At 43.6% G+C, this 27,743-nt stretch overlaps 1 protein-coding gene across 1 annotated transcript; it reads left to right on the top strand.

Moving 5' to 3' along the window:
- Positions 1-1,556: 1,556 nt before the first annotated feature.
- PROSER2 (proline and serine rich 2) lies at positions 1,557-26,245 on the top strand. The gene is made up of 4 exons (XM_066551009.1): positions 1,557-1,669; positions 11,390-11,605; positions 21,398-21,650; positions 22,515-26,245. Exons 2-4 carry the CDS (start codon positions 11,426-11,428, stop codon positions 23,501-23,503), a joined length of 1,422 nt encoding a protein of 473 aa, XP_066407106.1. The 5' UTR covers positions 1,557-1,669; positions 11,390-11,425; the 3' UTR covers positions 23,504-26,245.
- The last annotated feature ends 1,498 nt before the right edge of the window (positions 26,246-27,743 follow it).

The raw sequence follows: 27,743 nt of genomic DNA, 5'->3' as shown, positions 1-27,743 counted from the left end.
TTTAACATAACCAAAAATTACATCACTAGAGTCTTAATCATTTGCTTTCCTCCTGGACACTTCTCCTGGGGAGAACACTTGAAGAACTCCCTGGAGAACACTTGAAAAAATAAGTTACCAACTGGGAATGGTCTTACCTTGTCAGCCCTCACTGACCCACATTGTACAGCTCCCCCTTCCCTGTTCTCTAACTCCATTTGTTTGGGTAGGGCCACATCTTTTTGAAATCTTTCCATCTTCCACACTTTGAGGTACTTCTTGAGTTAGGAATATTCCAGCCACCACAGCATGGGTGAAAAATAATGATTTCTGAAAGCAGCTTGAAATTTTTACAGTGTAATATAAGTCAAACTGGTAATTTGCTGGCTGCCGTGGCCTTGCACAATGAAGAAGGGAGAGGACACAATCACCTGATAAATACCTGTGACTGTGACAATATATTAGTAATAAATAAGAATACAAATAGGTTCTTGAGCTCTTAAGTATATGGGTGGCACAGATTAACAAGGCATGTAAACCTTTTCCCACTGAGGAGGCAGACTCAGGGAGTTGTGACAGTAATTTTCTCTTTTACCTTCACCATTTCCCAGTAGTTTAGTGGAAGGACAAGCCCCTCATACACCGGATCCAACACAATTTATGCCTCACAGAATCATAGAACGGGTTGGAAGGAAACATTGAAGGTCATCCAGTTCCAACTCCCTGCAACAGGCAGGGACACCTTCAACTAGACCAGGTTGCTCAGAGCCCCATCCAGCCTGTCCTTGAACACTTCCAGGGATGGGCCATCCACAACTTCCCTGGGCATGATCAGGGCAGGTTTCACCTCAGGGCTCTCTGAGGCAGCCAAAGGTGTCACTGTCCCCTCTCCCAGTGTGCCCTGTCCCCTCTCCCAGTGTGCCCACCATGGCTCTCTGCCCTCACAGGGTGGCTGTGGAGACCCATGTCCCCCACACACAGTGGAGGGACACAGAATCACAGAACTGGTCAGGTCAGAAGGGATGAAGCACAGGATTTTGTCCAGACTGTTCTGGAACATCTCCGGTGAGGGAGACTCTGCACCCTCTCTGGGCACCCTGTTCCAGTGCTCGGCCACTGCACAGGACAGAAATTCTTCCTCACGTTCAGGTGGAAGTTTCTGGGAATCAGTTTCTGCCCTTTGCGCTCTTATCCTACTGAACACTACCGAGCATAGCCTGATCTGACAGCCTCCCTTTAGATACTAATAGATATTGATGAGGTCCCATCTGAATCACCTCTTCCCGAGGCTGATCAGGCCCATCTCCCTCTTTCCTCACAAGTGAGATTGTCCAGACCCTTGATGAACTTCGTAGCTCCAACACACTGGGCTCCGCTCCAGGGACAGCGCAGCCCCTCAGCCCCGACCGCACCGCGGCCGCCTTTCGCCAGGGCAGACTCGCTCCCTCCCTCACGGCCTGCCCCGAGCGCCGGGACAAAGGCGGCGGTCCCGCCCGGGCGAGGCGGAGCCGGGCCGGGCTGAGCCACCGCCCGGCCGCTTTATCCGCCCGCCGTGGGTGGCGGCCGGCGCAGTGCGCATGAGTTCGGGGCGGCAGCTCGGCGGAGCCCGCGGCACTGCTCCGACCACCTGCCCGTCCTCCGCCGGGGCTCGTTCCGCCCTGGGCAGGGAGAGGCGCGGACCCCACAGCCGGTGAGTACCGCCCCTGCTCGGAGGGCTCCCCTGGCCCTGTGCGGGCGCCTGGCTGAGGGGTCTTCGCTCCCCTGGGCTCGTCCCCGCCGGCTCTCGGGTCGCTGGCGTGAGGGGGCGAGCTCGTCCCGCTCCGCTCTGCTCTGCCTGTCCCCCGCTCGGTCTCGCTGCGGGGAGAGGCGGCGGAGCTGCTCGCCCTTGCTAGCCCGCCACGGCAATGGTTCGGCGTTGCTCTTATTACTCACTAATGGATTTTTAATTATTCTTCCCTCCTGTTCCAAGAGCAGCGGCGGCCGGGTGCTCCGTGCGCTGCGCGGGCTCTGCGCGGCGGGCGGGACCGGGGACAGGGACCGGGGACAGCCCTGCAGAGCAGCTTTGGGCTTGGGTTGTTAGTTTTGGTACACGGGCGGAGAGGAGAAAAACTATTAGCAAACTGCTGCCCTGCCGTGTGTGAGGCTTGGCTTCCCACTACTGAGCTGTTAAGAATTTTTTTCATCCCTCTGGGTTTCTTGTTCTTCCCTAGCATGACGTAAAATTTCCTTTTCCCTAGCATGACGTAAAATTTCCTTCTGCTTATCGGCAACTTTAAGAAAATACGGTTAAGGAAAGGTTTCATACCTTTGATGTGTGCTGCTCCTGCCTGACTAAAGGGTGATGAGGAACAGCTGCCTTGTGCGTCCTGTTTGCTTTCCGAGTGTCTGCAATTTAGGGTTTCCATTAGAAAAGCTGTTTGTGCAAACACTGGCAGATTCTAGTTCAGGGCACTTTTTCCCCCTTCCTCCTGTCAGGTGCCTTTTCCTTCTCGAGGTGGTAAGCATGAGAAGGCTGGTGCTTCTTAAGATCTTAATCTGAGGTGGTTCGGGTGAGGTTTAGTGCGTGTAAAAAGAAAGCACAGCCTTAAAAACACTCTTGGGATTTCCAGTAATGCAGGATCTCAAGGGCATGTTTCCTGAATAGTTTTTGTTTTAGAGTGGCAGCGAGAGGAGGTTGCTGGAAGTGGAGCTCTCTTGTGCTTGGTCCTGTGCATGGGTGTAGCAAGAGACGATTCCTGTGGTAACAAGCATGCAGGTGAAATAGGAAGGAGTTAAGACAGCCTCTTCCGAATTTTTCTAAACATTTTCCAAGAATTTTAAGCTGTAGCAAGTACCAGAAATGTAACAGTTACTTCCTTTCCCCTCCCTTTTTATAAAAGACTTCTTTCTAAACCCTAAAGCCTAAGTCTTAGCTTTAAAAGCTTTTTCAATTTCTGGCTTATGCTAATAAAAAGGTATTATTTTAAGACTTTGATACAGATCCTTGACTAATGCAGCATTGTAGATGGCCTTCCTTGTACAGGCACTAACTTTAAAAAATTATTATTTGGCTTTTCTCCTTCCTTTGCAGGAATTACTGTTGTATAAGGGGGAAGCTGATGTTTAAACAATAAAAGGGAGGAAAAACGTTGCTTACTTGGGTCTCTAAGAAATGAAGATATTACTTATTTCTCAGAAATGGAATAGATTTTCCCAGCAGTGTCCTTCTTATCAAGGATTTGTTTGGGGGTTTTACTATAGGGAGTGAATGAGTAGAATGAAGTTTTACTGACTAGAAGTGCAAGTAATACCTGGCATTAGAAAGGAGCAGGGGGATTTCTATATTGCATCTCTGTTTTGTCAGTAGTAAAAGTCCTCTCATCCTGTTAGTTATAGCTCCTTTTTCTCTGTATGCCTCTGAGAGAAATATTAACCAAGAATGTTGGCAGACGGATTGCTGGTTGGATATAGTAACTGGAACAACTTAACTCCTGAGCAGTTGACAAGTCTCAGGCTGACTGACCTTCTGAAATACTGGAGCATGAAAATAAATGAGCATATGAATGTGGCTTTCAAAGCCAGCCAGACAGGCTGTTACTGTTACCAAATCCTCCCTCCTCCTTTTTTATTTGTTTAATTAAAAAATAAAAGCAAGTGATTTTAATTTCCAGTATAACTAACTGCTTAAATGTATTCTTTTCAATTGGGTGTGTATAGATGATCCCTGTACCAAGTAGAGTCCAGGGCCAAGACTCTACTGCTCTTTTTTTGCCAGTGCTGTTTTCAGCTTTGTTTACCTTGGGCAGGCAGACCTTTATGTACTTACATAGGAATGAAATGTCCAAAATTAGTTAATTTTTAAAGTAAACACCCATGCTTTGTGCTTCAGACGTCCTCTGCTTTTTTCCCCACACCAGCACGGCAGTCACAAAAAGAAACATAGGAGAGCAGCCTAAAATCTAGTTGTGAGACTGTGACACAGCTGAACTGGGGCTGAAAATTGTCTTGCTATCCTAAATACTGTGTAAAACAGGATTTGGCTCACCATTGCTACGACTGTAGCAGCAGTTACATAATGAAACCCTAAACCCCAGCAATGCTGCACCTGTAACAAGACAGAAGTTGACTAATTACAGAGGCGTCTGTGCCTGAAATTGTTTATGTACACTTCATGGTTCTAAAGTGTTGGCTGTCACAGATAGCACCACCCTGATGTTAACAGGGGAGATTTAAAAAGAGTAACTTATAAAGAATGGGACTCTTTCCTTGTTGACATTTGCATAAGGCAAATTGAAGTCAGAGGAGAGCTCAGCCATCACCTGGATGTGTTTAAAGCCCCATGTAGGGCTGGAGAGGCAGCTCTGGGTATCACATGAAGTGCTCCCACTGAGCAGCTGCTTGTCATCAAATCTCACCTGGAGAGTCCCAGTGAGAGCCTTATCATTGCCCTTAGGTAAGACCTTAATCTACAGAAAAGTAACTGCTTGTCACTGGCTGTAGCTTTATTTTTAGTTGGGGCAGGAAGCAGTGCTCTCCCTCTAAATGAGTGGGAAATGTGAGCACTTCAGGGATCTTTGGTGGTTTAATCCACAATGTTGTGTAGGAGCCTTTGCCACTGGCCTTCATTTCAGGCAACAAGACTCAGCTGATGCTGTTGCTGATGTAGTGACCTGGGAACAGAGTTTATTTGCAAGGGAAAAAGCAAAGATGTGTGGGCACTTCTTTTCCTGTCTTGAGGGTGGGCCAATGTGCTGAGCATCATCAAATCCTGCCCTGGTATTCCACTGCCTTGAAAGAAGGAGCATTTCCCAAACACTGCATAGAGCAGTATGAGGTAGTGATGAGCTGTGCTCTCTTGTGCTGGCTTGGTTTTGTGTAACAAAGTCTCTGAACTGTAGGGTCTCAAAGCAGTAAAAAGGATGCTCTTGAAAATCTAGAAGGACCAGTTAAGAATGAAGCACAGTATGGATTCCACGTTTTCTGGTATCATCAGGCTTGGATTAATGTGGTCAAAGGTGTGACCTTAGGCATTGTTTCTGAGCAAAGCATGATTTGGAGAATTCAGTGTAGTAATTGAATTACTACTTGGGTGATGAAAATGTTGGTTTGTGATTGTTTCCTTTCTTTTTTAAGTGGTTGCTACATTTAATTTGAGATCCAATTCGCTGAACCATTTCAGCGTGTGATGGAATGTCCTAGTGAAGTCAGACAGATTTAAGTTTTACTGAATTGGTGCCTTGCCCATCTAGTTCTTTCAAAAATGTATGTACACAGGATTAGTTATTTCACTGTTGGCAGCTCTCACAAATTCTGGTGTGAGTTGTATGAATGACATTCAGTGTGTTTCTTGAGGCTCCAACTTCCAGTTTTAGAGGACTGAGAGAATCTTTGTTTTTAGCTCCAAAACTAACGGATTTTGTAGCTCCCCAGCCTGTAAAGGAAAGTTTGAATTGTCACAAGTGTGCCACAGAAACCAGGAAGTTTAAAACAAAATATTGGGGTTACATACATTGGATTCTGGGAGACTTGCATGGTTGTTGTCACTCTGTAATTACTTTGATGTAGTTGCATATCTGTCATGGGCTGCCATGAGAGCCCCCTGAGTTCACACTTGGCTAAATATTGTTCAGTCCTACTTGTCACCTGTTCTGCAAATCAATATTGATGTCCAAGGAATTGTCTATAAAAATGCTGTTGGCCTGGCTCTCATTTAGTAGACCTTACTATCATTGCTATCATGGATTCTCTGTCTGTGTATTTTTGTTGTTGTTGTTCTTTTTCCATGAATGGTCAGCATTTCTATTTGGCCATACTGTGGTGACAGTCCCCCTCTAAACAAGGGCAGGAATGTTTCCAGGTTAGTGGACGTTAAATAGCCATGACTGTTTTGAACACATGGGATTTTTCATGAGCAGATCAAGACTGTGAATCATACTCAGTATTATCGCAAGCTTTTACACTTAGGATACGGAGAAGAAAAGTCAGAATTTAACCATGTTGGCCAGTTTTGGTTTACCTTGGTTCCTAAACATCAGCTGTTGTTTGTTGTTACTTCAGTTTTGTTTTGTTTCTTTCTGTAAGAGCAACTTATAAATTTACTGTCTGATTCTATGGGATTTTTATGTGTTCAGCAAAACCTCATCAGTTTATCCTGTGTGCTCCTGGAATCAGTCAACTTGCCTGTGAGGTTTGCCCTCTGTAGGCAGTACTGTTACATAGTCTATTCTTTTACCAGAAAGCTTCACTCTTACTGTATGTCACAAGAGTGGGGTTACCCCTAAAGCTCAAGGATTTACTCAGTATTTCACATCCTGAAGGAGGTGAGAAGAATTCAGTTGCTGATAGCCCTGTTCAGAAGGAGGAAATGTGCCCACCATAACTAACCATCAGTTAGTTTGGAGGAGTTTGGAACAGCAGTGGCTCAGTGAAGACATGTCATGGGCCAGCTGGTTTTGTTCAGCTCTGGTCTGGTGCAGCTGGTTCACAGGTATGTTGCAGGAGCACTTAACACAAGGCAAAATTCATGAGGTTATTAGACACAAATACCTGACCTGTTTTGGGAAGCCCTGTGGTCTCCTGACCACAGCACGCAGGAATCTGAATGAATTCCTGCTCTCCTTTGCCTTGTTTTACTGCTCTGCTGCCAACTGTCAGAGGCTGATGAAGGTCTCCAGTCTGCTCCTGTACCATCATGTTTATAAAACCCATCCCATGGTAACACTTCTAATGACCACAGAGTGTTTGCAGATGTTTTTTTCCAGATGCTTAACTCTCCAAACTCAACCGCCACCATGGAGTGCAGGGTGACTGCCAGTGTGTGCATTGCTGTGTCTGTGTACAGCTGACAGAATAAACCAGCCTTGAAGTTCACTGGCCACTTCTTCTGTTTCGGTTGAATCACTGAGAAAGAGTTGGTTAAGAACAAAGGCAAAGTCTGTGTGATGCTCAGGGTGCAACGAGGCTTAGAAATCTATCTCCAGAAATGTTTCATGCAGAGAGTGTTCTAGAAATTGTATGTATAGTGAAAGGGACAGACTGATCTTGTGCCCTTTTAAAAATGCATGATGATTTTCTAAAAATTGTCAACTCACCTTAAATATATTGTGCAGTTAATGGCCTGGTGCTGTCTGCTGACTTTTGGCTCCTGGCTTACGTAGCAGTTGATTTTTAGCATTTAAATGTCTTGCACTTTTGTGGGATTGATCTTTTTGCCTATTAAGCTAGTCTTCAAACAGGATTGTTAATAAAAAATTCTTTCAATCTCCTGCTACTATAGAAACAGTCCCTTGTAAATGCTAACATTGAGCTTCAGTGAAGTAACCTTAGTCAGCAAAACTGTAAAAACATCCTTTTTGAAAGGACAGACCACACCTTATCTTTGATGGCAACTTAATACATTCTCTCTGAATTATTTGCCTCTGTCAAAGCAAAATTAAATCTTTGGAGGTGAAATTCAGTGCTAACTTCAGAATCTTTCAATTTCTTCCTTCTACTCTCTGAAAAATGTGCATGATATGTAACTTGTATTGTTTTAAATAGCTCATGAAAGCTATCTCTAGTGTAACCAAGAAGTGATCACTTCAGATGATAGAATCACATCTGCCCTAAGATGCATTTCTGGTTTATTATCTGGGATCCTCTCTCCAAATAGCACAGTTCCTGTCACACTTCTGTGCTCCTGTGTCACGATCTGGTAATTTTTTATTATTAATCCCTAATGGTACAGGCACACATCTCTTAAGCCAAGCTAAAAAATACTCAGCTACAATGACTGAACAACAAATCCCATTGTGAGCAACTTTCATATTTAATGCATCTCTGAAGGTCACGAGGAACAGCTGCCTGTGGTCCTGCTGTTCCTTCTCTCTGAGCAAGCCTACCTTAATTTTGAATCCTGCTTGTTACCTTGGCAATCCTACTGAAACAGTGGGTCTGGAAATTCACTAGATCCTTGACTATTTCTATCTTAAACTTATAAAGTCTTTCCCTTAATAGAGATGACATACAGAGGGTGAAGGGACTTTAGTGTTAAGCATGGTTAGGAGAGGGAGGAATTTGTCTGTAAAACATGCTGTATGTATTGCAGCAGTGCTGGGCAGCCTCATGTCAGCTCTAGCTGCTCTAGGCACTTTACAAAGGTGTAGGAGTTTCTCAAAGCATGAAGAACACAGCAAAGGGGAGAAGAAATAATGTATATGAGTGGTTATGATTTTATTGACATGTACCTTTGATGTGGTAAAGGTGATGTAAAAGGTAGAAGGGGGAAAAAATCTTCCCCCACACCTTTTCTGCAGGCTCACAGACCATTGCACAGCTCTCAAGCTTCTCTGAAATGAGTAAAACTCCCAAAGAAGCCAGAGCTTCTAACACAAAAGCAGGACCAGTGCTGTAATGTTTGATACTGGCTCTTGTGTGGGCGGCTCTCTGAACCAGTTGCACTCACTGCCTTTAGTTATTGTTCAGGAGCTTTGTGAAACCTCTGAACTGCAGCTCCAGAATGAGTAATGGGAGCTTGCTGGGAGCAGAGGTATTTGTTGTTATTTATAATTCGTGGCTTTAATGTTTATTTCTGCTGAATCTGGGTGTTCCCGCTGTCCTGAATGCAGATAGCCTACCATGAACTTAGTCCTGGTTAAACTGAGGTATTGCTGTTGCAGAAAGCAGAAAAATACTCTTAAGTACTTCTCCCTCAAAATCTGGGCCTCTTGATTTGTTTCTTGGTAACATCAATTAATATCTTCTCTTGGTTAGTCTTTAAATGTGGGTTTTATTTGTGATATCTATTGTCATCTGTAATTGTAATTTGATAGCTGTTGTAATCTGCAGCAGTGACTTCTCATAATACAGTCCATTAGATGCTCATAGTTTTGAGTGTAGTTCTAGAAATCTCACAGTTGAGGGACTGAACAAACATGGCATATTCAGTTTATATTGGGGACACCTGGATAAAAAATTCAATGCTGCCATTTAAAATTGCTGAAGAGGAATAACATTTGCCATATGTTGAATGTCAGTAGAAGCAGTCACCTCTTGCTGGTCTCTCTTTTCCATCTGAACATCACCTTGACAGTCATAGGATGGAATCTGAAGTCAGTAGGAATTTTCTGTGAATTTCAGAGGTGTCAAGATGCTCTGATAGTCTTGCCTTCTAAAAATGATATATGTGTTTGTGTGTGTTTGTTCAAGTGTAGGATTTCAGAGGAGTCAAGATTTTCACTGATAATGTTGGCTTCCAAAAATTCCATATATTTTCTTGTGTGGATGTGTTTGTGTGTGGCTTTTCAGCACCACGGGGTTTGTTGTAGATGGAGCTGCTGCTGTTTTCCTGTTTAGCTTTCTGCAGCAGCCAAAGGTGCAGCAGCTGCTTCAGTGCTCCTGTGCCTGCCTATCCTGAGAGTTTGAAAACCAGGACCATGAGCATGCTTCTACCTCTCGGGGCACCACTTAAAGCCCATTATCCTGAGGATGCATTGTAGCACTGATAGCTAAAGTTCTTAATAAAAAAAAAAAAGAAAGAACTGTTGCAGACATCTTTTTGTGAAAATCTTTTCTTAGGATTTTCTCTCTTCTGAGAAGCTGAGGCCTCAGAGACAAAATGTAAACAATGGTTATCTGCTGCTGTGGAATGCATCAGGTGTGTCTGTGATCGGGCCATTTTGAATGTTTACAATTAATGGCCAACCACAGACCAGATAGCTTGGACTCTGTCTGAGCCAGCTGCCTTTGGTATCATTCTTTGCTATTCTATTCTTAGCCAGCCTGCTGAGAGACGAAACCTTTCCTTCTATTTCTTTTTAGAATAGTTATAATGTAATATATATATCATAAAATAATAAATCAAGCCTTCTGAGCATGGAGTCAACATTCTCATCTCTTGCCTCATCCAAGAGCCCCTGTGACCACTGTCACAAAGAACGTTCTTTTTGTGTAAAAGTAAGGCTAAATTTGATGGTTAGACCTAATGCTCATAGGAAGGGCTATGAGATGTTTTTGTTGTGGCAGCCCAGTGCTGTGGATTGTGGATGTGCTTCCAAGACTTGCTGGACTCCAGCCTAGCTGCATTGTGTGGGAGCTTTCCCACAGGACACGTTGGTGCTGCGGCACAGGCAAGGCACCTCTGGTAATGTCATAGCCCTCTCCTGGGAGGAGGGATCAGCGGGATGGAATTGTTGCTCACTATTGGCAGATGTTATCTCACTGCTATGAAACACTAATCAGCTTACCAGAAGGCTCTGGTTTCTCAGCCCTCAGCCCACAGCTGTGGGGAGCAAGGAGAAGTAATCCGATTGAATTGGAAATGCAGGCTTGACTTTGCTTCTCGTGTCGCCTCTTGAGCCATAATAAAGGGAGAAGCACTTGGGAAGCAGGAGCATCTCATTTAATTGGTGCAGTGTCAGGGGAATGGTGTCCATTTCCCAGCTGGCTGCATCTAACCTGGCACCTCAGAACCAGCTGTTTTGAGGAATGTGGCACTGCTGGCCACGGGTCACAGGCAGGCTGGGTGCAAAGATGGACTGTTAGCAAGCAAGGCAATTTCTCATTGCAAAGGCTGCTTTAATGTATCACAGTGAGAAATGAGCCAGGTTCTATGTTTTGCCTACCCCCCTGCTCATGCTGTTAGTGCACTAAGATGATTTTTGTGTTTGTGTCCTTGAGAATCAAAGAAAAAGTTCTGCCAGAGTGTTTTGGGAGATGATAACAATTCAGAGGTTTTACAGAACTGGGCACTGGGAAAGCTTAAAAAACTGGAGACTTTTCCTCTAGTGAGTGCTGGTGCATATGTCTGTTTCAGTAAGTGTCTTCCAAATGTACAAGTACTGTTTCTTCATGGCTGAGTGAAATAAAAGCTCTTGAAGCTTTAAAACGCAATTTGTAATGCTTTGATGCAAAAATGGCACCAAGTTCTGCTCCTGGATCTTTCACCAGAAGCAGGTGGCATAGAGCTGCTTCAGTAGCACGAGTTAACTGCAGCAGTGTTAGGAAAAGAATGGGGTTCTGTCTCCCTCATGTGATCCCATAAATAGAATTCTTATTTAAAACCAAATAAAGATAAAAGTACTCGAGCTGTGCCAGTTGGTATCTCAGTCAGTGGGATTTTATTACTGTTAATGATGTGCCATAATGGAAAACACAAACTGAATTTGTAGGACAAGGATATATGCAGGATCCTTGCTTCCAACTGTCCATAGACATCTGGTTTGGAAGCACAAGAGATGGAGTACAGAACCTTTCTATGTTGAATTTTAGTCATCTTTTTGAACAAAACCAGTGTTTTAAGATGTGCCCATAAAGCAGTAGATGTGTCTCAGGACTTAAAGATATGCCCTTTATGAACTTGTGTGGGATCTTTTTTTGACATTTATTTTCCATTCCTTTTCAAGTGTTTCAACCAGCAGGTTTAACCCCATACCACGTTGTTCTTTGTTTCCAGACATGAATAAAGCGAGCAGCCCCACGTAACACGCCGATGGCATTCTGTGCTGCGTCGGGATCAATAGGTCAAGAAGGTGTGATGCCTAGGAATCTCCTGGTGGATCCTCCTGAAATGGCATCTGAAATCTCTCCAGAGCACACACATGGGAGCATGGAAAGGGCTGGCAGTGTGGAGAACCATGGCAGCCAAGCTAGGTGCAGGAATCTTGCCTTGGTAAGTGTTTAATGAGCCTTGTGCTTAGTGATAGAGATTGCATTAATAGCTCTGTCCCACATCATGTGATTTTTGTTTTATTAAGATTGATTTCTGCCATTTCTAATCCTAAGGGGTTGCTGGTGTTGTCTTGGTTGTTTAAACTCAAAGGCCAGAAATAACTTCTCAGCTTTGGTATCACAGCTTGTTATTCTGGTCTGATTGTCTCTGGGAGCTTGGAGAGTGCTTCTCTCCAGTCCTTCCTCCCAGAGAACCAGGAATGGCAGTAAGGGCTGCTCTGCCCTTGCTTTCTTAAATAGCTCATAAAGAAACTTAAGGATAGTGCTGGTTCTACACACTGCCTTTGCTTAATCTCTTTGTTGACACTCCTGAATAAAGGTCTCAGCTCATTCCACCTTAATTAGATGAGTAACAAATATGTCACCATAAACAAAGCTGTGCTTGCATTAGTGAGTATGAGTGTGTGGCCATTTCAATTGTGAGTGAGTAACTGAGGGAGTAGGATGCACTTCTGCATTCTTCCCAATTAGCAGGGTGAATCAGGCAGTGAACTCAGCAGTACACTTCGTACTGTGGCAGCCTAAGCCTAGAAAGTGCAGGTATGGTTCCTTCCATATTTTTTTATCATCCCAACCATTTGAAAAACATTCATTTTTAATTGAGGAAAGAGCACATGTGTAAACACGCTTGCTTGGAAATCTAAATCTCTGTCTTGCCTTAAATATGGAATTAGGCTTTCTGTCTCCTTTCCTCTGCCCTCCCTGATAATTTCCTTTGAATGTGATAGTTTTCTGTGAAAAAGTGGCAAAATCTGTATTTATCTGTATACCTCAGACACACTCATGGTTTTGTGCTAGATTGTGAGCTTTCTGGCACCTGGAGGCAATTCAAATGCAGGTCCTTTTTTTCTTGTTTCTACTGAAAATACTTACTGTTAATATGACACTGTATCCTTCAGTTGTGTTGCTAGTTAAAACACAAAACAAGTATGATGAAATTTAGTTCCTTAACTGTTTCTGATCTGTTCTAGAAAAAAGTTGTGAAGGGTCAGGGTGGAAGAGGTTAAGAACATCTTTTGGACTCAGGAAGTTAGTGTATGTTGTTTGCTTTATAAAAGCTGGTTGAATTTTAGAGAATTACAGTGGAAGTAGTACTTTGCTAGAGAATTACAACTTAATCTTACACAGAATTGCAAGTTAATTTTGCTTATTACTCTACCTCTAGTTTTCAGGTTTACAAGTAATAGTCAATCGTGCCATGTATAAATCAGTCTGTACAGTCTCATTGCAGGTCTGCTGTGTCAGAAAATGACATAAATTCCCTTAGTCCAACTAGATCCTGCCATGTGATAACCCATATGATGATGCATCAGCTAGAATTGGAATCCCTTCCTACTCTGTAATGCAGTAATTTATAGATGGAGTAAAAGTTACCTGTAGGCTTGGGCAATTCCCATCAGACCTGTGAATTAGCAGTTCACAGAGCCTTTCATTTGTCTTGAGTTTGTGCATGAAGACAGTGAATTGTGCACCAACAAATTTGATTGGGATGCCACAGATGCTCTTCCTGATTTTTCTTCCAGCAGTGTAAGTAGGTGACGTGTCCAATAAGGCTGGCAGCTTGCATGTGTGGAGTAACAGGCTGGACAATGTGAACTCTTCAATACAGGCATAATTTCAGTTTCTGAATTTGAGAAGGGGTCTGTGTTAAACTGAACATGAAGGAAATTCTGCTTAATTGCTAGAACATGCTCCTAGAGAAATTATCTTGCTTCAGTAGTTTTGCTATGAAAGTTTAGAAGATGGCCTAATGAGAAGAAAGGGGTAGATAACTTTGTGTAGACAAAGAATTTCTATTATGCCAGTTCTGAGAAAAGTGGGGAAGTATTTTCAGGCACACTAGGCCTTCGCTGGATCCTGAAACAGAAGCAACTAAATACCTAACTGCCTCTTCATTTATCACTTTCCTGGGTCTGTTCACCTAGAGACATGGCAAGAAAGGTCAGGATTGGCTTTGATATTTTGGATTTTTGTAATGGCATTGCAAAGGAGAGAAGTGACCGTGCTTCCTATGACAGGCCCATAGTGCTGCAGGTTTCTTCCTACTTGATTGTAAAAAAAAACAGGCTCTGAATCTTCTCAGTGTCAGACTGGATTGGTTACTGAATATAACCTTTGTATTGCATCTGTGGAATTCAAATAAACCCAGGGATGTGATAATAGGGACAAATACTTGGACTGGCTTTAGCCTTTGCTGACTGCTCACAGCTGGTTTGGCTGACTCCTGGCTGGTCCTGCATCCTGTGTGTCTGTGCTGGCACTGCTTGCTGGGAGCTGGTTGTCAGTTTAGGAGTGACTTGGAGATGGACATCAATTGCCATGTGCTAAAAAGGTCTTAAAATTCGGTATGTGGGATCCTTCCCAGTCAGCTGTTGTCACTTCAGTTTCATTTTGCCAGGTTTCTCAGCTTCTCTTACCTATATAGTGATGCTTCCAGTTATCTTTGACAATTGCCTCTAAGCCAAATTAATTTTTTTAAATGGAAAGCAAGATGCTGCCTTGATTTCACGAGTATTTCCACAGAAATTATAGATGTTCAGGTCTGGACTTATTCTGCCAAATCTGTCACAGCAGGTTGAGTTGAGATGGGAGAAATGTATGCCTTGATATCTTCATCTCACATGAACTTTAGTAGCCATAAAAAACTGTTCTATATGAGGACTAATTTGCACACATATTTTGGTTTCTTTGTTATAAAAGGTATCCATACACCTGCTTGAGAGAAGTGTATTCTCTCAGTGCATGGAATCAGTTGCACTTACCCAAGGGTGAGGGCAAACAAAACACTCTGTTCTTGGCAATTCTAGCTTCCAAAACCCAGTCTGTAATGACACTGCCAGACATGTGGTATAAGAATTAACTTGCCATGAAATACAGTTGCAGCAATTTAAGGGCACTTAATTCAAAGATAAAACTAGGTCTTGGGGTTTTTTGGAAGCAATTTGCCTTGTTCCATTGACTGAATAGGCACAGACCAGCTTCTTGAAGCCAATCCTTCTTTCAGTGCTTATCTCTGGTAATTGGACTGGGTATCTATTCTCCATGAGTAACTGCTTTAATTTCCAAGTGTGAATAATGTGCTAGGACAATTGTGCTACCTGTGAAAACCATGGCAGAGGTGCTGGTTGTACCTGAAGTGGGCTGTGCTAATTGGAACTGCACTAAGAAGAAGCTGTGTCAATGCCTCAGATCTGTTGCTACAACTTCAGTACTTCACCTTCTGTATTGAACACGTTTTACTGAGTGACAGCTTTGAGGAATAGTGAGTTCTTGTTATTCTTGGTGGATCACACTGTGTTCTATATTTTATTTTTTTTTTTTTGCCTTTGGATCAGACAGATCCTTGGTTAATGCCAGAGTTCACCACCACTCTTTTTGGGGCAGTGGTGGCCTCTAGAATTTGTTCAAGTGACTGTTTCATTTGATCACTAATCAAATGGCTTAAACTGGGAGAGGCCATGACTTCTGAAGAGATTTTGCTTGTTCTGATTGTTATTTCTTCAAACAAGCTTCCTCTCTGGCTCTAACAGGACTTCATAGCCAGTCACTGGAGATGGTTTGTCCCCCCTGGATCCCTTGTATAGTACAGGTGACATTCTGAACATTGGTTACTTAGGCATGAAGAGCAGCTATGCTGTGAGCAGTCTGAGCTGGCTCAGTGTTCTGTTTCACACACTCAGCCATTTAACTCAGGGCTGACCTGGTTGTTTTGTAGTTATGGTGTCTCTTGTAGCCTAAAAATTCTTTGTTATGATCCTTCTCCTTTTTTAGATCGGTACAGATAGTCCAGATGCAACAGACTTGGCATCCTGGTGCACCATGTTTGTATCTCTTTACCTCAGCCTTCCTGAAGAGAATCCACTGGGAATCCAGTGTGGATTTAGGGGTTCTGGAAAAGGACAGATCATGTGTCTTTATCCCACTGCCAACCTTTTTTCCTCACAATTTGAATGAGTCTCGTGATGCTGAGCTGCACTTCGGGTACGTTCAAGGGAAAGTCCTGACAAAGACTCCTGTTGTAAAATTGTGTTTTTCCCCCTTGACATTGATACTCCACAGGATTTACTGTACTACAACACCTTTCACCGTGTCCAAGGGCTTTGCCAAATAACAACACATGAAAAATGAGAAGAATTTTTGACTGTTTGCTTTGTATGGCTACGGCTGCCTTGGGGCAGGTGGAAGCCATTCCTTACAGGGTGTGGAGAGAGCTATGCTGTGTTTCATCCACTTTAAGCTGATGTTAGTATGACCTGGAAGCAGTGTGTCTTGGGAAAATAAGAGCCTGACTCCTAGCAAGAAATGATCTTGCTGTAAAATGTGCCAGGGAGAATACAGATCCTGAAGGCAGTTTGGGCTCTGTTCACAAACTGTATCATTGTGCTTCAAAGCAGGATCTGGTAGATAGACATTATTCCAGCAGGTGGGCAAATCTGCTTTTTAAACCTTGCTGATAGACATTCTTAGACTTCCAGAGTGTTTTCTTCGTATATTCTGCTACTCTTTACAGAATACTTGGATTAAAGTTTCTGTAATGTGAAAGTTGACTTCTACTTGTCCCACCTTCAGTGAATGTAAAGAAGATTTGTTGCAGTTATATGGGTGGTCAACTTTTTATATATTAAAATACTCTCAGGGACACAGGGCTGCATCTGCCCACCCCCCATCCATTCTCCCCTGTTCTGAATGTAACATGCCCCCCCATTATCTGAGCTTTCCTGTGCAGTTGCACTCACAGCACTCCATGCTTTGTTCTGGACTCTGTCCAGCTTGGCTGCATCCTTTCCAAAGTTCAGCAACTGAATCTGAACTCTGTGTTCCGAATGAGGATGTGCTGTCATGTCATCACCCTGGTTAATATATCTCAGAATGAGATCTGCATCCCTGAACAGCAGATTTTTTTCCCTCTTTATGGCACTTAAACTGACAGAATCACAGATTGCACAGGTACCTTGCAGTAACTTCATCTCAGCATCATTTTTTTGTTCATCTGGGAGTTCATTTTTGGGGGTCATGTCATAAAGATTTCAAATCAAGGTATGTGACATCTTGGGCTTGCAGCTGTTGGTCAAGTCAAGAACCCTCTCATGAGAAATGAGCTTGGTGTGAAATTACCTGATGTTTTTATAAAAATTATTTAGTGGCTTTTGCCTGAAATGTCTCCCTGTTTTTCTCAATGTTGTTCTCACGATTTCTTTTTCCCTTTAATTTCTACAGGCTGATCAGCCTAATTTTGTTTATCAAAGAGATGTCTTCAGAGTTTAAGTAGATATTCAGCTTGCTTTCTTTAAAACTAGGTTAGGAGTAATTTAGTCAGTTTATGACTTTAGCTCATCTTATTTATCTTTTAAGTACTTGTAGATAATTTGTTTCCTCACTTAGGACCTTTTGATTATATGCTTTGCTGCCTCTTATGAAGCACACAGTACAATTATGCTCGTAAACTGAAGAAAACAACACTCAATATTATAGTCTTCTTCACCAAATGAAATGGTATTATCAAAACCATCAGATAGTGGGTTGTAGAGGAAGCACTTTTTGACACAGCACACAATTACACTCTGGAACTCCCTGCCACAGAATGCTGTGCATGCCAGTCATTTCCATGGCTCAAACAATAAGACAAATTCATGCTAGAAAAGCTCATTAAGGGCTGTTAAACACACAGATGCCACTGCATCTGGGAAATCTTTAAGCCATGTGTTGCTGGAAACTGGAAGGACTTGGAGGAGGAAAAAATACACCCATCCAATATACAGCAACACCTCCCACAGCCTCTATACTCCTGTGTCTTCATCGCTGCTGGAGGCTACTGAGCTAAAAGGGCTTTTGGTCTGATCCTGTGTAGCAGTTCATGTTCTTAGCTGTAATTCACATGCTTCCAGCCTCAGCAGCAGCTGTACAATCCATTCCATTTCCCTTTCCTGTAAATCTAGTCAGAGGTACTTGACTTCTTCTGTGCTAAAGCTTTTATGTGTGTTCTGATACAGTTCCTGCACGCAGTGCTTTCCTTTTCACCCCTTCTAAAGTAGAACTGCCTTGTTGCTAACAGACTGTGGCCCAAGAGGTGCTGCAGTGGCCTTTGTGCTACACCTTAGAATAGTTTGCTCCCTTCATGGTTCTTTTGAGAAGCACCCAGTCACTTCTTTCTCATGGAATTGTGCCTATTAATTCCTCAGTGCTGTCAAGTGATTGATAAATCAGTTGAATCTGGCATTCTCCTGGTATTTTGCTAATTGAAGTGTGGTTCCTTAGCAGGTTTTAGAAGATTTTTTTTAAGCACTGCAGATGTCTTGGGATTTCCTGTGGTGTTCTGTTTCTGTCAAAGCTGTGCTGGTCTTGGGGTTTTAGATCAGGCTGTGATGTTCAGCATTTCTTCAGATGCGTATGAAAAATTGTGGGCCTCTGGATATTAAGTCATTGTATTTAACAGGTAGGAAAGGAATCAATTAATCTTTCCTATGAAATAGATTCTATTCTTCTTTTCTTTCTCTTATTTCTTTATTTTTCCTCTTTTATACCAAACAGTGTTTTAACAGACTCTTTCCTGTTTGGCGTAAGCAGGAAATGTTTGGCTGCAGAGAGATCTAAAATATTAATGCCAGCTGAGTATACTCAGCTATTTCAGCTGTTTTCATCCCAAATTTCTTCTGTCTGAGCAGTCTTTTTAATCCTCCTAATTTAATGTAATTTAAAGCTGAAGCACAATATTCAAGTTTCAAATTCAGGCTGTCTTTTGACAGTAGTTTTAAAGTTTGCAGTGTTAGGTGTATGTGAGATTTAGTTTAGGGAGGTGTGTTTGTGTATCAAGAGTAAGGAGTAGATGGAAACTATGAGGTGAATAACTCAAGAAGCTGAAAAGACTTTTCATCTATTAAAAAGCACAGTTTCATTAAGAAAAAAGGAGGCCTGGAAAACCAGCCTGGAAAGAATATTAACTGTTCCAGTACTTGGAATATATGGAAAATTGCAAATAGACTTGGTAGCCTTAGTTAAAACTGGCCCCTTTAAGTTACAGAAATTCCTCCCATCTTTCTGAAGGCTTTGCTATAATACAAGTAATACAGGTGGGAATAAAGCAAGTCACTGCTTGCTTTACATCTCTGAGCTCCTTTGGTTTGACCAGCCTGAGTAGGTTTGTTTTTTTCCACTGTGATTTTGTGTCTGAAATGGGATTGTTTCCTTGGCTGGCAAACTGAAACGTATCTGGCCTGAGGGAGTTTCTATCCAGACTGGATGCCTTGCATCTCAGTGCAGTGCCCTGACCTAACACTGCCTATTCTCCAGAGCTGTTGGCTTTGGTTTTGTTGTTTGTTTTGTTTTGTTTTTTCTGATGGAATGTGACATTGATCATCTTGAAGGGAGACTGCATGAGGAAACAGATTGAAGTGCTAACAGAGATGAAATTGGCCTTTCACATCTTGGTATGCTACTTAGTACAAATGTGTTTGCAAAGGGATGGTTACTCAATTTAGATCCTTTACCTAAAGGGACACCACAAGATCCATGAGAGATGGTTAAATCAGGCAAAACTCTCCTGCAAGTCTAACCTGTCATGGAAAAATGTTCAGTCTTGCAGCACAGAAAAGGATGCAAGGAAGTGCTTTTGGAAGTCTTTGCTTCCTTGCTTTATTCCTTGCTCAGCTCTTGATCAAACAAATGAAGCTCATGTGGGAGCAGTTTTTTAGGTGCACACAGTAATTCCTGTACCACACTCTGGATCTGTTGCCACTATGAACTTCTTAAACACAACCCCCTCTTCTTTTCCTTTGCCCTGTAAGTCTGGCTTTTGCAATGAGCTCACCCTCAACAAAGGCTCCTGGAGTCCTGCTCAGCCCCAGCTCAGGGCTGCCCAACAAGGGCTCCTTTCCTGTCATTCTCTCGCCTACTAGACATAGCAGCCCTATGAGTATTTGGGTGGGGAAGGAAGGAGATTGCAACATCCATTAAGGAAAAAAAACCACACACACAAAAAAAAAAACCAAAAAAAAAAAAAAGGAAGGCTTGTCTGTCTCTTGCTTTTCAAGTGCAGCTGTAAAACTTTCCTTGGCCTTTGAAAACTGACATGTGGTGGGTGTGAGCTGTGGACTACGTCAGCCTTTGAAGTTCATCTTTTAAACCAGCACTGGCAAATGGCATCCAAATTTTAGCTTTTCTAGCAGTTTTGCTGCAAGCTGGAATAAGTTACTTATTCTGACAGTGCACTGTGGATATTAAGACTAAATTAGAAATAAGCACACCTCTGTACATCTTTCCCTCCTACCAAATGTTCTATTGGCCACACAGGCTAAGAGCCTCAAACCATTTATTTTCTCATCTGTAACATTCTGAGTGCTTGGAGATCAACTGCCCCTGGGTACAATGCAGCACATTATATTTCTTAATCTATAGGCATTATTTTGGTACAGAGCCATGTCATTCTTATTTTTAGTGCTGAGAATGGGGATAAAAGCTTTGTTTGTGCAAGGAGTTAACAGGTAGAGCTGCACACAGGTTTTTTTAGTCTAATCTAATGTAAGAGGATCCGAACAGGCACGGTGAGTTTGAAGCAAGTTGTGCTGCCCTAGCAAGAACGTGCTACCTCTTGAATATTTGTACTGCATACCTTTATGTATTTACCTAAATTCTCCCAGCCCTCCACTGAGAAGTAGCCTTTTTACCCTGTCTGCACGTGCAATGAGGTGTCCTTGGCACTTCTTGTTGAGTTACTGACAGCAAAGTTTCCAGTATATGCTTGGCAGGGGAGAAATTCAATCCAGAAAAGGGAAAACCTCACTTGATTTTCAACAATATATACTTGCATTCCAGAACTCACACAGGCCTCTTGGGAAATGTCTTTCCTGTATCCATTGTCCTAATGCAGTGCCTTTCTTAATCACTCTTTGTCATCTCCAAGCTTCTGGAAAAGTGAGTGTTTCCCAGGGTGGAGGGAAAAGAGAGCATTGCTGCCCAGCTTCACATAGTGATAATGTGGTAATCAAGTTAATTAATAGCAGTGACTCAGAGAAAATGAAGATTGGATAATCCAACGATTATTTATCACTCCTGTGGTCTACAGGATTATTTCCTGCTGAAGAAAATAGCCCAAGGCACTACTAGGGAATACTAGGGAATACTATACTGCTAGGGAACAGGTCTTCATATTTGTTCTTGGGTTTTCCTTTCCGTAACTCAAAGGTAAAATCTTTAAAAATCCTCTCCCTCCTTACTGTTACCTCTTTGTAATCTCTTATGTACCTCTGGATAATTTATGGTTTGTAGTGCCAGAGACACTTCTCAGCTCCAGCATTGCTTCTAGAAGTTCAGTCACCCTTTGGACTTGAGCAAAAACGGAATCAACCCATTTCTGGGGCTGTCCTTGAGTGCACCCTTTCCCTCTCATGTTGTTCCCCAAGCCTCATCCCTGAATTTGATACAGAACACAGTTTGCCCCAGTTTGGAAATCAGAAGAAGCCATCCTAACCCCTGCCAAGGCACAGGGTGTGCAGGTGTGTGTAGGGCTTTTTATTTTGGTGCTTTTTTTTTTTTTTTAGTAGCTCTTATGGCTTTTATGATCTTCCAGTAATTTGCTCTGTACAACGCAAATGAAGACTTCTTTGCTAAACTAAAGGATGTAATACCAGTTGCTGCTGGTTTGGTTTTTAATTTTTTTTTGTCCTCTAGCATTGTAATGTCTAAATGTCTCTTTGGGAAGGTGTCAATCTTTGGGTTTTTTTCTTTTTTTTCCCCATAGGATGATGAAAGTTTGAAATACTTAACTCATGAAGAACAGGATGTTCTCATGTTCTTTGAGGAAACCATAGATGCCTTAGAAGATGACCTGGAGGAGATGGCCCTACGTGACAGTGGCATCCACTGTCAGTCCCCAAGGTCAACAGAAGAAAATGTGTCCAGTCATTCAGAGACTGAAGATATCATTGACTTAGTGCAGTCAACACCTGAGAGCAGTGACCATGAAGGCCCTTCCAGCAGAGATACAGAACCAGGTAGTTGGGTTTCTTGTGAGTGTGGGTTTTCTCTTTGATCCAGCCCTGACCTATTCCAGTTCTCTGTAGAAAGTGTTTAAGAAATTCTGTACCTCCCTTACTACCTCAAGATAAATTTGTTACTCATAAGGAGCTCTAAAGACTGTGATTTTCATTTGTCTTGGGGTTATTGAAATTCTTGCTGTTGCTGTAACTTTTTTTTAATAATTTTTCCTTTTCCCTCACGGGTGTCGTGCATCTGATGAAGTTGTTGGTTTGCTGTCTCAATCCTCTGCCTGCAGACTGAGTTGTCACTGTTGTGCACAGTCATTGCAACAAAGCAGACTGTATTCACCAACCTGTTCATGCTCTGCTCTTCCCCAAGACTTTTTAAGATTTTTCCCAGGAGTTTTAAGATAGCAGATTGTTTTCAGTGTTACTCTATGTGGCACTGAAAGGCATATGATCCTATCAGTTAGTTTGTGACAAGATAGCATATGGCATGTTGTTTTTGTCACCCCTAGAGTGTGTTCTCTCTGTGTTTGGACAATGAATCTATCAGTGGGACATAATTTGTCCTCTCCTGGCTGTTTTAATAAAAAATAAGAACTGCAAAACTCTTACGAAAGAGCAGCCATTGAAGCACAGTGAAGCAACAGGCAGACTGTGAGTGAAGGGCAGAGAGAGGGCTGGGATGGTGACACATTGTAAACGTGGTGATTTGAGCTAGAGCATTGCCTCAGAGATGCCATTGCTGGGACTTCTTATGGTTTCTTCTGGCTATGTGGGCTGAGGTTGAGTTAGAAAGGTAGAGAGAGGGGAGAAATGCTGCTTGCATTCTGCTGTGTCAAGAGTTAATGACATCTCTGCTGCTTTGCCTTTTAGTGTTGGATGCCCCTGGGAGAGCCGAGAGCCCTCAGCCAGCTGTACCTGCTGACCTTCCCCCACCACCTGCCCCACCACCAACGGTGTCTGAGACCCTTCCTCTTCCTCCTCCACCCCCTGCTCCAGTGCAGCATCCAAAGTTGCTCCGTTCTGTCCCCACTCCTCTCATCATGGCCCAGAAGATCTCGGAGCAGCAGGGGGAGAGCCGGGCGCGCTTCCCCGGCGCCCTCAAGGAAGGGAATTCCGATAGGAGGAAAGGCCCGGTAGCCAACGGTGATTATTCCATAGCACCCAAGCACCCTCCTGCCCCCGCCCCCAAACTGCACCGGTTCCCAAGCAACATCAACATAACAAATGTCAGTGGCAAGGAATTCAGCGAGACCATTTCCAAAGCAGCGGTGAACGTCCAGGAGCGGCGGGCTCAGGTGCTGGCCAACATCAATGGGGGAGCTCTTCTGGCAGCTGAACTGGAGGAGAAGCTGCACAAAAACGATTTCTTGTCACGTAACAGAAGTTCTTCCCTACGGGATCTCTCCTCTGAGCAAACTCGCTATGAAGCCCTGACAAAACTCGGCCTAGTTAAGGGAAAGCCAGCTCGGGACCAAGTGGACCATGCCCCAAGCACTCAGCAGCCTGATGTGCAGCCCAAGCAGTCAGAGGCTGTTACCAATGGATACCAAAACATCAATGAGATTTTAAAAAGCGAGCCCAGCCCTTTCCTTCCTATGGGCAAAACTGTAACAATCAGACCAGAGGTGGCTCTTGCCACTAACAAAGTGAGCAGCCCACAGCAGAGCACAGAAAAAAGTTGCAATGATTATAAACAAGCTGGTGTAAGCCTGGACATGAGGAGGAGGTCGGGTTCTCTGCCCAGACCTTCAGGGTTTCGGTCCCAAGGGATAACGGTGAAGTTTTCCGGCCGTGGCTCCACTGAAGAAGCCAGGAGAGAGGCACTCCGGAAATTGGGACTGCTGAAAGAGACTGCCTAACTTGGATGGCAATGTTGTGGCAGTAGGGGGAAAGTCGTAGCATGGTTTTGTGCTGGAACAGTCCCAACAGGATTGGGATCAAGTGGATTGGAAGAGAAAAGGGAAAGTTCTCTGCTTCAGACCAGCCAGGAAGGTATTAGACACTGTGGAATGGCCACTTGTGTTTATCCCAGGACTGGCACCACGTAGGGCCATGTGCAGCAGTGGGGTTTGGCTCTCCTTCCTACAGAGAAACTCATCTGTTGCTCTCTGTGACTAAGAGGAATTTTATTTAATTAATGCTGGACTGTAGCAGGCAGCATCTCGTTAATGAAGTGTACAGTGCAGTATTGTTGTACATAGCAAACTGAACAGCAAATCTTGCTTTTGCTCTTTCTGAAGCCAAAACAAAGAGCTCTGTCTGTCCTGCCCACATGTCTGTCTGTCCATGGGAGCTGGAGATAATGTCACAGCTGAAATTTCTGACAGTGTGACACCCTTCTGTGACTTTTTGTTGTCTGTGTTATCTGGCTTGGCTTCTTTCCCTGCCTGTAGTGGAGTCTTCTGCTCCCTCACTCTCCCCTTGACTCAAAACTGTGCCCAGGATGGCTTCTGCCTCGACCTTCTCCTGGGCAGAGCAGCCCAAGCTTTGCTGGGTGACTGCCTCACTCTGCTGCTGCTGCACCTGGAGTCTGCCCTCCCCTCCCACCACCTGCTCCTCTGTCACGCCCCAGCGTGTCCAGGGAAAGGCACCTGGAGAGCCTCAAGGATATGCACTGACAGCCAAAGAGTCTCCTGACAATCTGTGACCCCAACTGCTCTGTCCCAGGGAGCATCTCACAGCAGAGAAGCCATAGGAACAAGTTAACTTTGTACCAAAAGCAACACCTGTATGTTAAAAGTCTTCTCTTTCACATTGAGGTTCCTGGGAAGGAGATGCTACTTCTTGAGCAGTAGCTGTACCACACAAATTATAAGTTCTGTTACTTCTAAAACTGTCATTTGGTCTTCCTGTAGTTTGACAGCCCTAATAATCCTCTGTTCACAGCCTTATTTGATTCTGCCCTGCCAATGCATAACAGAAATTACAGCCAAAATTCTTGCAGGCTATGTGGAGTTTCAGGAGAGCTGCACATCTTTCCTGAATGGTCCAGTTGCTGGTATTTTGCCTTTGTTCAATAGACAAGCTGGTAAAGATGGTCCCAAAATATATTTTGTGTGTTATTATGTTTTTGGGGTTTTTTTGATATGGCAAAGCTGCCCTTCCACATTGCAATTCCTTCCCTTTTTGTATTACCTGAAAACATCAAGAATAGCCACTTTAAAATCAAATGCCAAACTCCTTTTTTTTTTTTGTTGTTGTCATTCCTTCATGTTTGATTTCTCAGCGTTTTGGATTTTTTTCTAAAGGGAAAAACTGACTTACTCTCTGCACTTTCTGAAGCCTCGACCAAGGCACTCCTTCTCCAGAGTAGCTGAGCAATAAACCTTGGAGAAGAGGAGGGGTGGCTACAGCAGAAACTGACACACCCTTTGGCGAGGAGCTCTGACATAACTGTGATAAACAAGTTTGTAGTTCTTGTGATAAAGTATTTCAAACTTGCTGAGCTGTACCTGTAAATGAAGCTGTCGTGAAGGAAAAACCTTTGTGTCATTCTCAACCTGCCTCATAAGTTAAGGGGTTTTTTGGGGTTTTTTTTTGTTGGTTTTTTTTTTTAAATTATCTGCTTGCCGCTTAAATTTTTAATTGTGCTGTTACGGTATCTGGCTGGTTCTGTTATGTAGTTACTCTTTTCAGCGTTTTCACTGGGTAAGTGATCATGTTCCTCATTGTGACAGGCTTGCTATACATCAGCAATCAGTAATTAAAATATGTGGCCGTTCCTGGGCTGGCAGAGCACTTGGGCATGCATAATCCAACGTGAGAGGTGCTGCTGAAGCAAAAAAAGGCTGCTTGTGTGCTGCAAGTAAAGCACAGGCTTGTTCTGCTGGGCTCTGAGTCTGCAGTCCTAAATCAGAGAGACTGGGAGCACAGAAAATACACCCAAGCATGTGCTGCAGTGCAGGCTGGAATGTGGATAATGCATCATAATTTATTAACATAACCTGATAAGTAAATTTAAATGTTTCATGGCCTTTGTGCTTTTAAATCCTGGTAAAGCAAATTCTTCATTAGGAATGTGAAGTGCGTATGAAGCAATCTCCACATCTAATCATTTCTGCCAGCTCTTCTTTGAGTTGTTTACAGCTGAGAGTCCTTGCTAAGCAAACGAGGGGGGAAAAACCCTGACACTGTTTCATTGAAATTCAGTCTAGTTCAATAACTCTGTAATGTCACCCTACTTAAGAATACCCCAGATATTTAATGTCTAAAGTTGCTGTATGCTGAATTAGCTGGATCATGTTCTCTCATCCTTTGTGCAGGGCTTTGTCCTCAGCTGGTGGGAAGTGAGAGTTAAATTCTTCATTAGGTAAAGCAGTTTCTGCCCAGGGAGGACTTGGAACGAGGTATTCATTGTGGCCCTTCATCATAGCAGATAAATTCTTCTCTGTGCCTAAAACTGTAGTGAGTAAAGCCATGTACTAAATGAAGTTAAGTCTAGCTGCTAATAACCTGTATATAAATTTAGCTCTATTTTGTGTATCTTGTTTTGTGTGTATATGTTGCTGTGATTTTACTTTCTTTCCCTTTGTGCTAGAGGTAACTGTCTTGCACAAATCTGATAAATCATCTATTAAACTAGAATAAACCCAATGAAATGATGGCTGATGGGAGGTGCCATTGTGTTCTTTGCCACCCAGTAGCATGACTCTTTCTTGGAGGAGGGAGGTGACTTTTTCTTAATGGCTAATACTGATTTAATAACCTTTCATTTTGCAACTGTGGATGTGTGTGAGCCAGAGCCCAACCCTGTCATGGCAGGTGCTGGAGGAGGGACCAAAAAAAAAAGGCTGTGTCTGACAAGAGATGCATATTCTCACTGCTGGGCTTCAGCAGCTGTGATCAGTGTCCTTGCCAGAATGAAGTTCATCCTGAACAGTGTTGGAATTAGACAAAAGCCTCTCTCTCACAATGTTTTGCATTATTAAAATGACCTTTCCAAGAGGAAAATTTTATATGGGAAAGAAGAATAACATCTTTGTTTCTAAGGCTGTTACCATGAGTGAGTGTGGTCCTGCTGAGTGTGGAAGTCTTCCTTGTTGCACAGGTCAAAGTTCCCTGTCAGAGAACAGTTCCCTGTCCTACCCATCCCTTCTACATCTGTTTGTTGCTTTTCTGTCTTTTGAAGGAGGATTTCTATGTAAGTATTCAGGTGTTGTTGAGCATTTGTCCAAACATTGTGTGTCATAAAAGAGAGGCTAGAAATCACTCTAGAAAAAATAAATACTTCCATTTGCTTGAGCTACTTTTTCATCCCTGAGGCTGGTTGTGGTGGTAGTAGCCAAAAAGCAGCAGCAGGTGCAGCAGCCTTGTCTCCAAGCTCTGCAGGGCTGCCTCAGGGCTCAGTTCATGTCTCAGCCATGGCAGGGCAGGTGCCCTTTTGTAATTGTGTCCAGCTCCAGCCTGGAGGCAGAGGCAGAGAATTTAACTTGGCTGGATCTGTCATGAAACTTAAAGGAGGTTCCAGTGCCTCACCTGTGCTGGGGGTGAAGCCTCTCAGCTGCCCCAGCACCTGCAGCCTTTCAAGTGGCTGCAGCTTGGGGAAGAAGCTTTTGATGTTTTGACTCCTGTTTTATACACACACATATGGAATTTAGTTTCTCCCTTTAGAACAGACATCTTCAGAAAGTGTTATCCACAGAGGGATCAGGGGAGGCAGGAGGCTGAGGGGAGCTGATGGTTTTAACCCAGCAGCTTGGGCAGGTTTTCAGTCTTGTTTGTGCCTCAGCAGAGAGCAACTTCCAGCTCTGCTGAACGAGCTCAGTGTTGTGTAGCTGAACCCACCAAGGTAAAAATCCCAACCCTCCCTTAGCTGGCTGCTCGTGTCCTTGCAGAGAGGGAGCCAGGGAAGCACAGCTGAGGCACAGCAGCCCCTGCTCCAGGGGGATTGTTCTGGAGCAGCTACAAAGGGAGGGCCTTGGAGCAGAGAGGCAGTGCTGGGACTGCTCAGGGCCCACCCCAGGCACCCCCAGCTCCCTTTCCTCTGGCCACTTTCCCAGCCACCCATCCCCCAGCCTGGAGGGATCCATGGGCTTGTTGTGACCCAAGGGCAGGACCTGGCACTTGGTGGTGTTGAACCTCATTCCCCTATGGATCCAG

The sequence above is a fragment of the Molothrus aeneus genome, chromosome 5 (assembly GCF_037042795.1).
Source record: "Molothrus aeneus isolate 106 chromosome 5, BPBGC_Maene_1.0, whole genome shotgun sequence".
In the NCBI taxonomy this organism is placed as follows: Eukaryota; Metazoa; Chordata; class Aves; order Passeriformes; family Icteridae; genus Molothrus; species Molothrus aeneus.
Note: the sequence above shows the minus strand (reverse complement) of the source record. Positions and strands in the feature narration are given on the sequence as shown.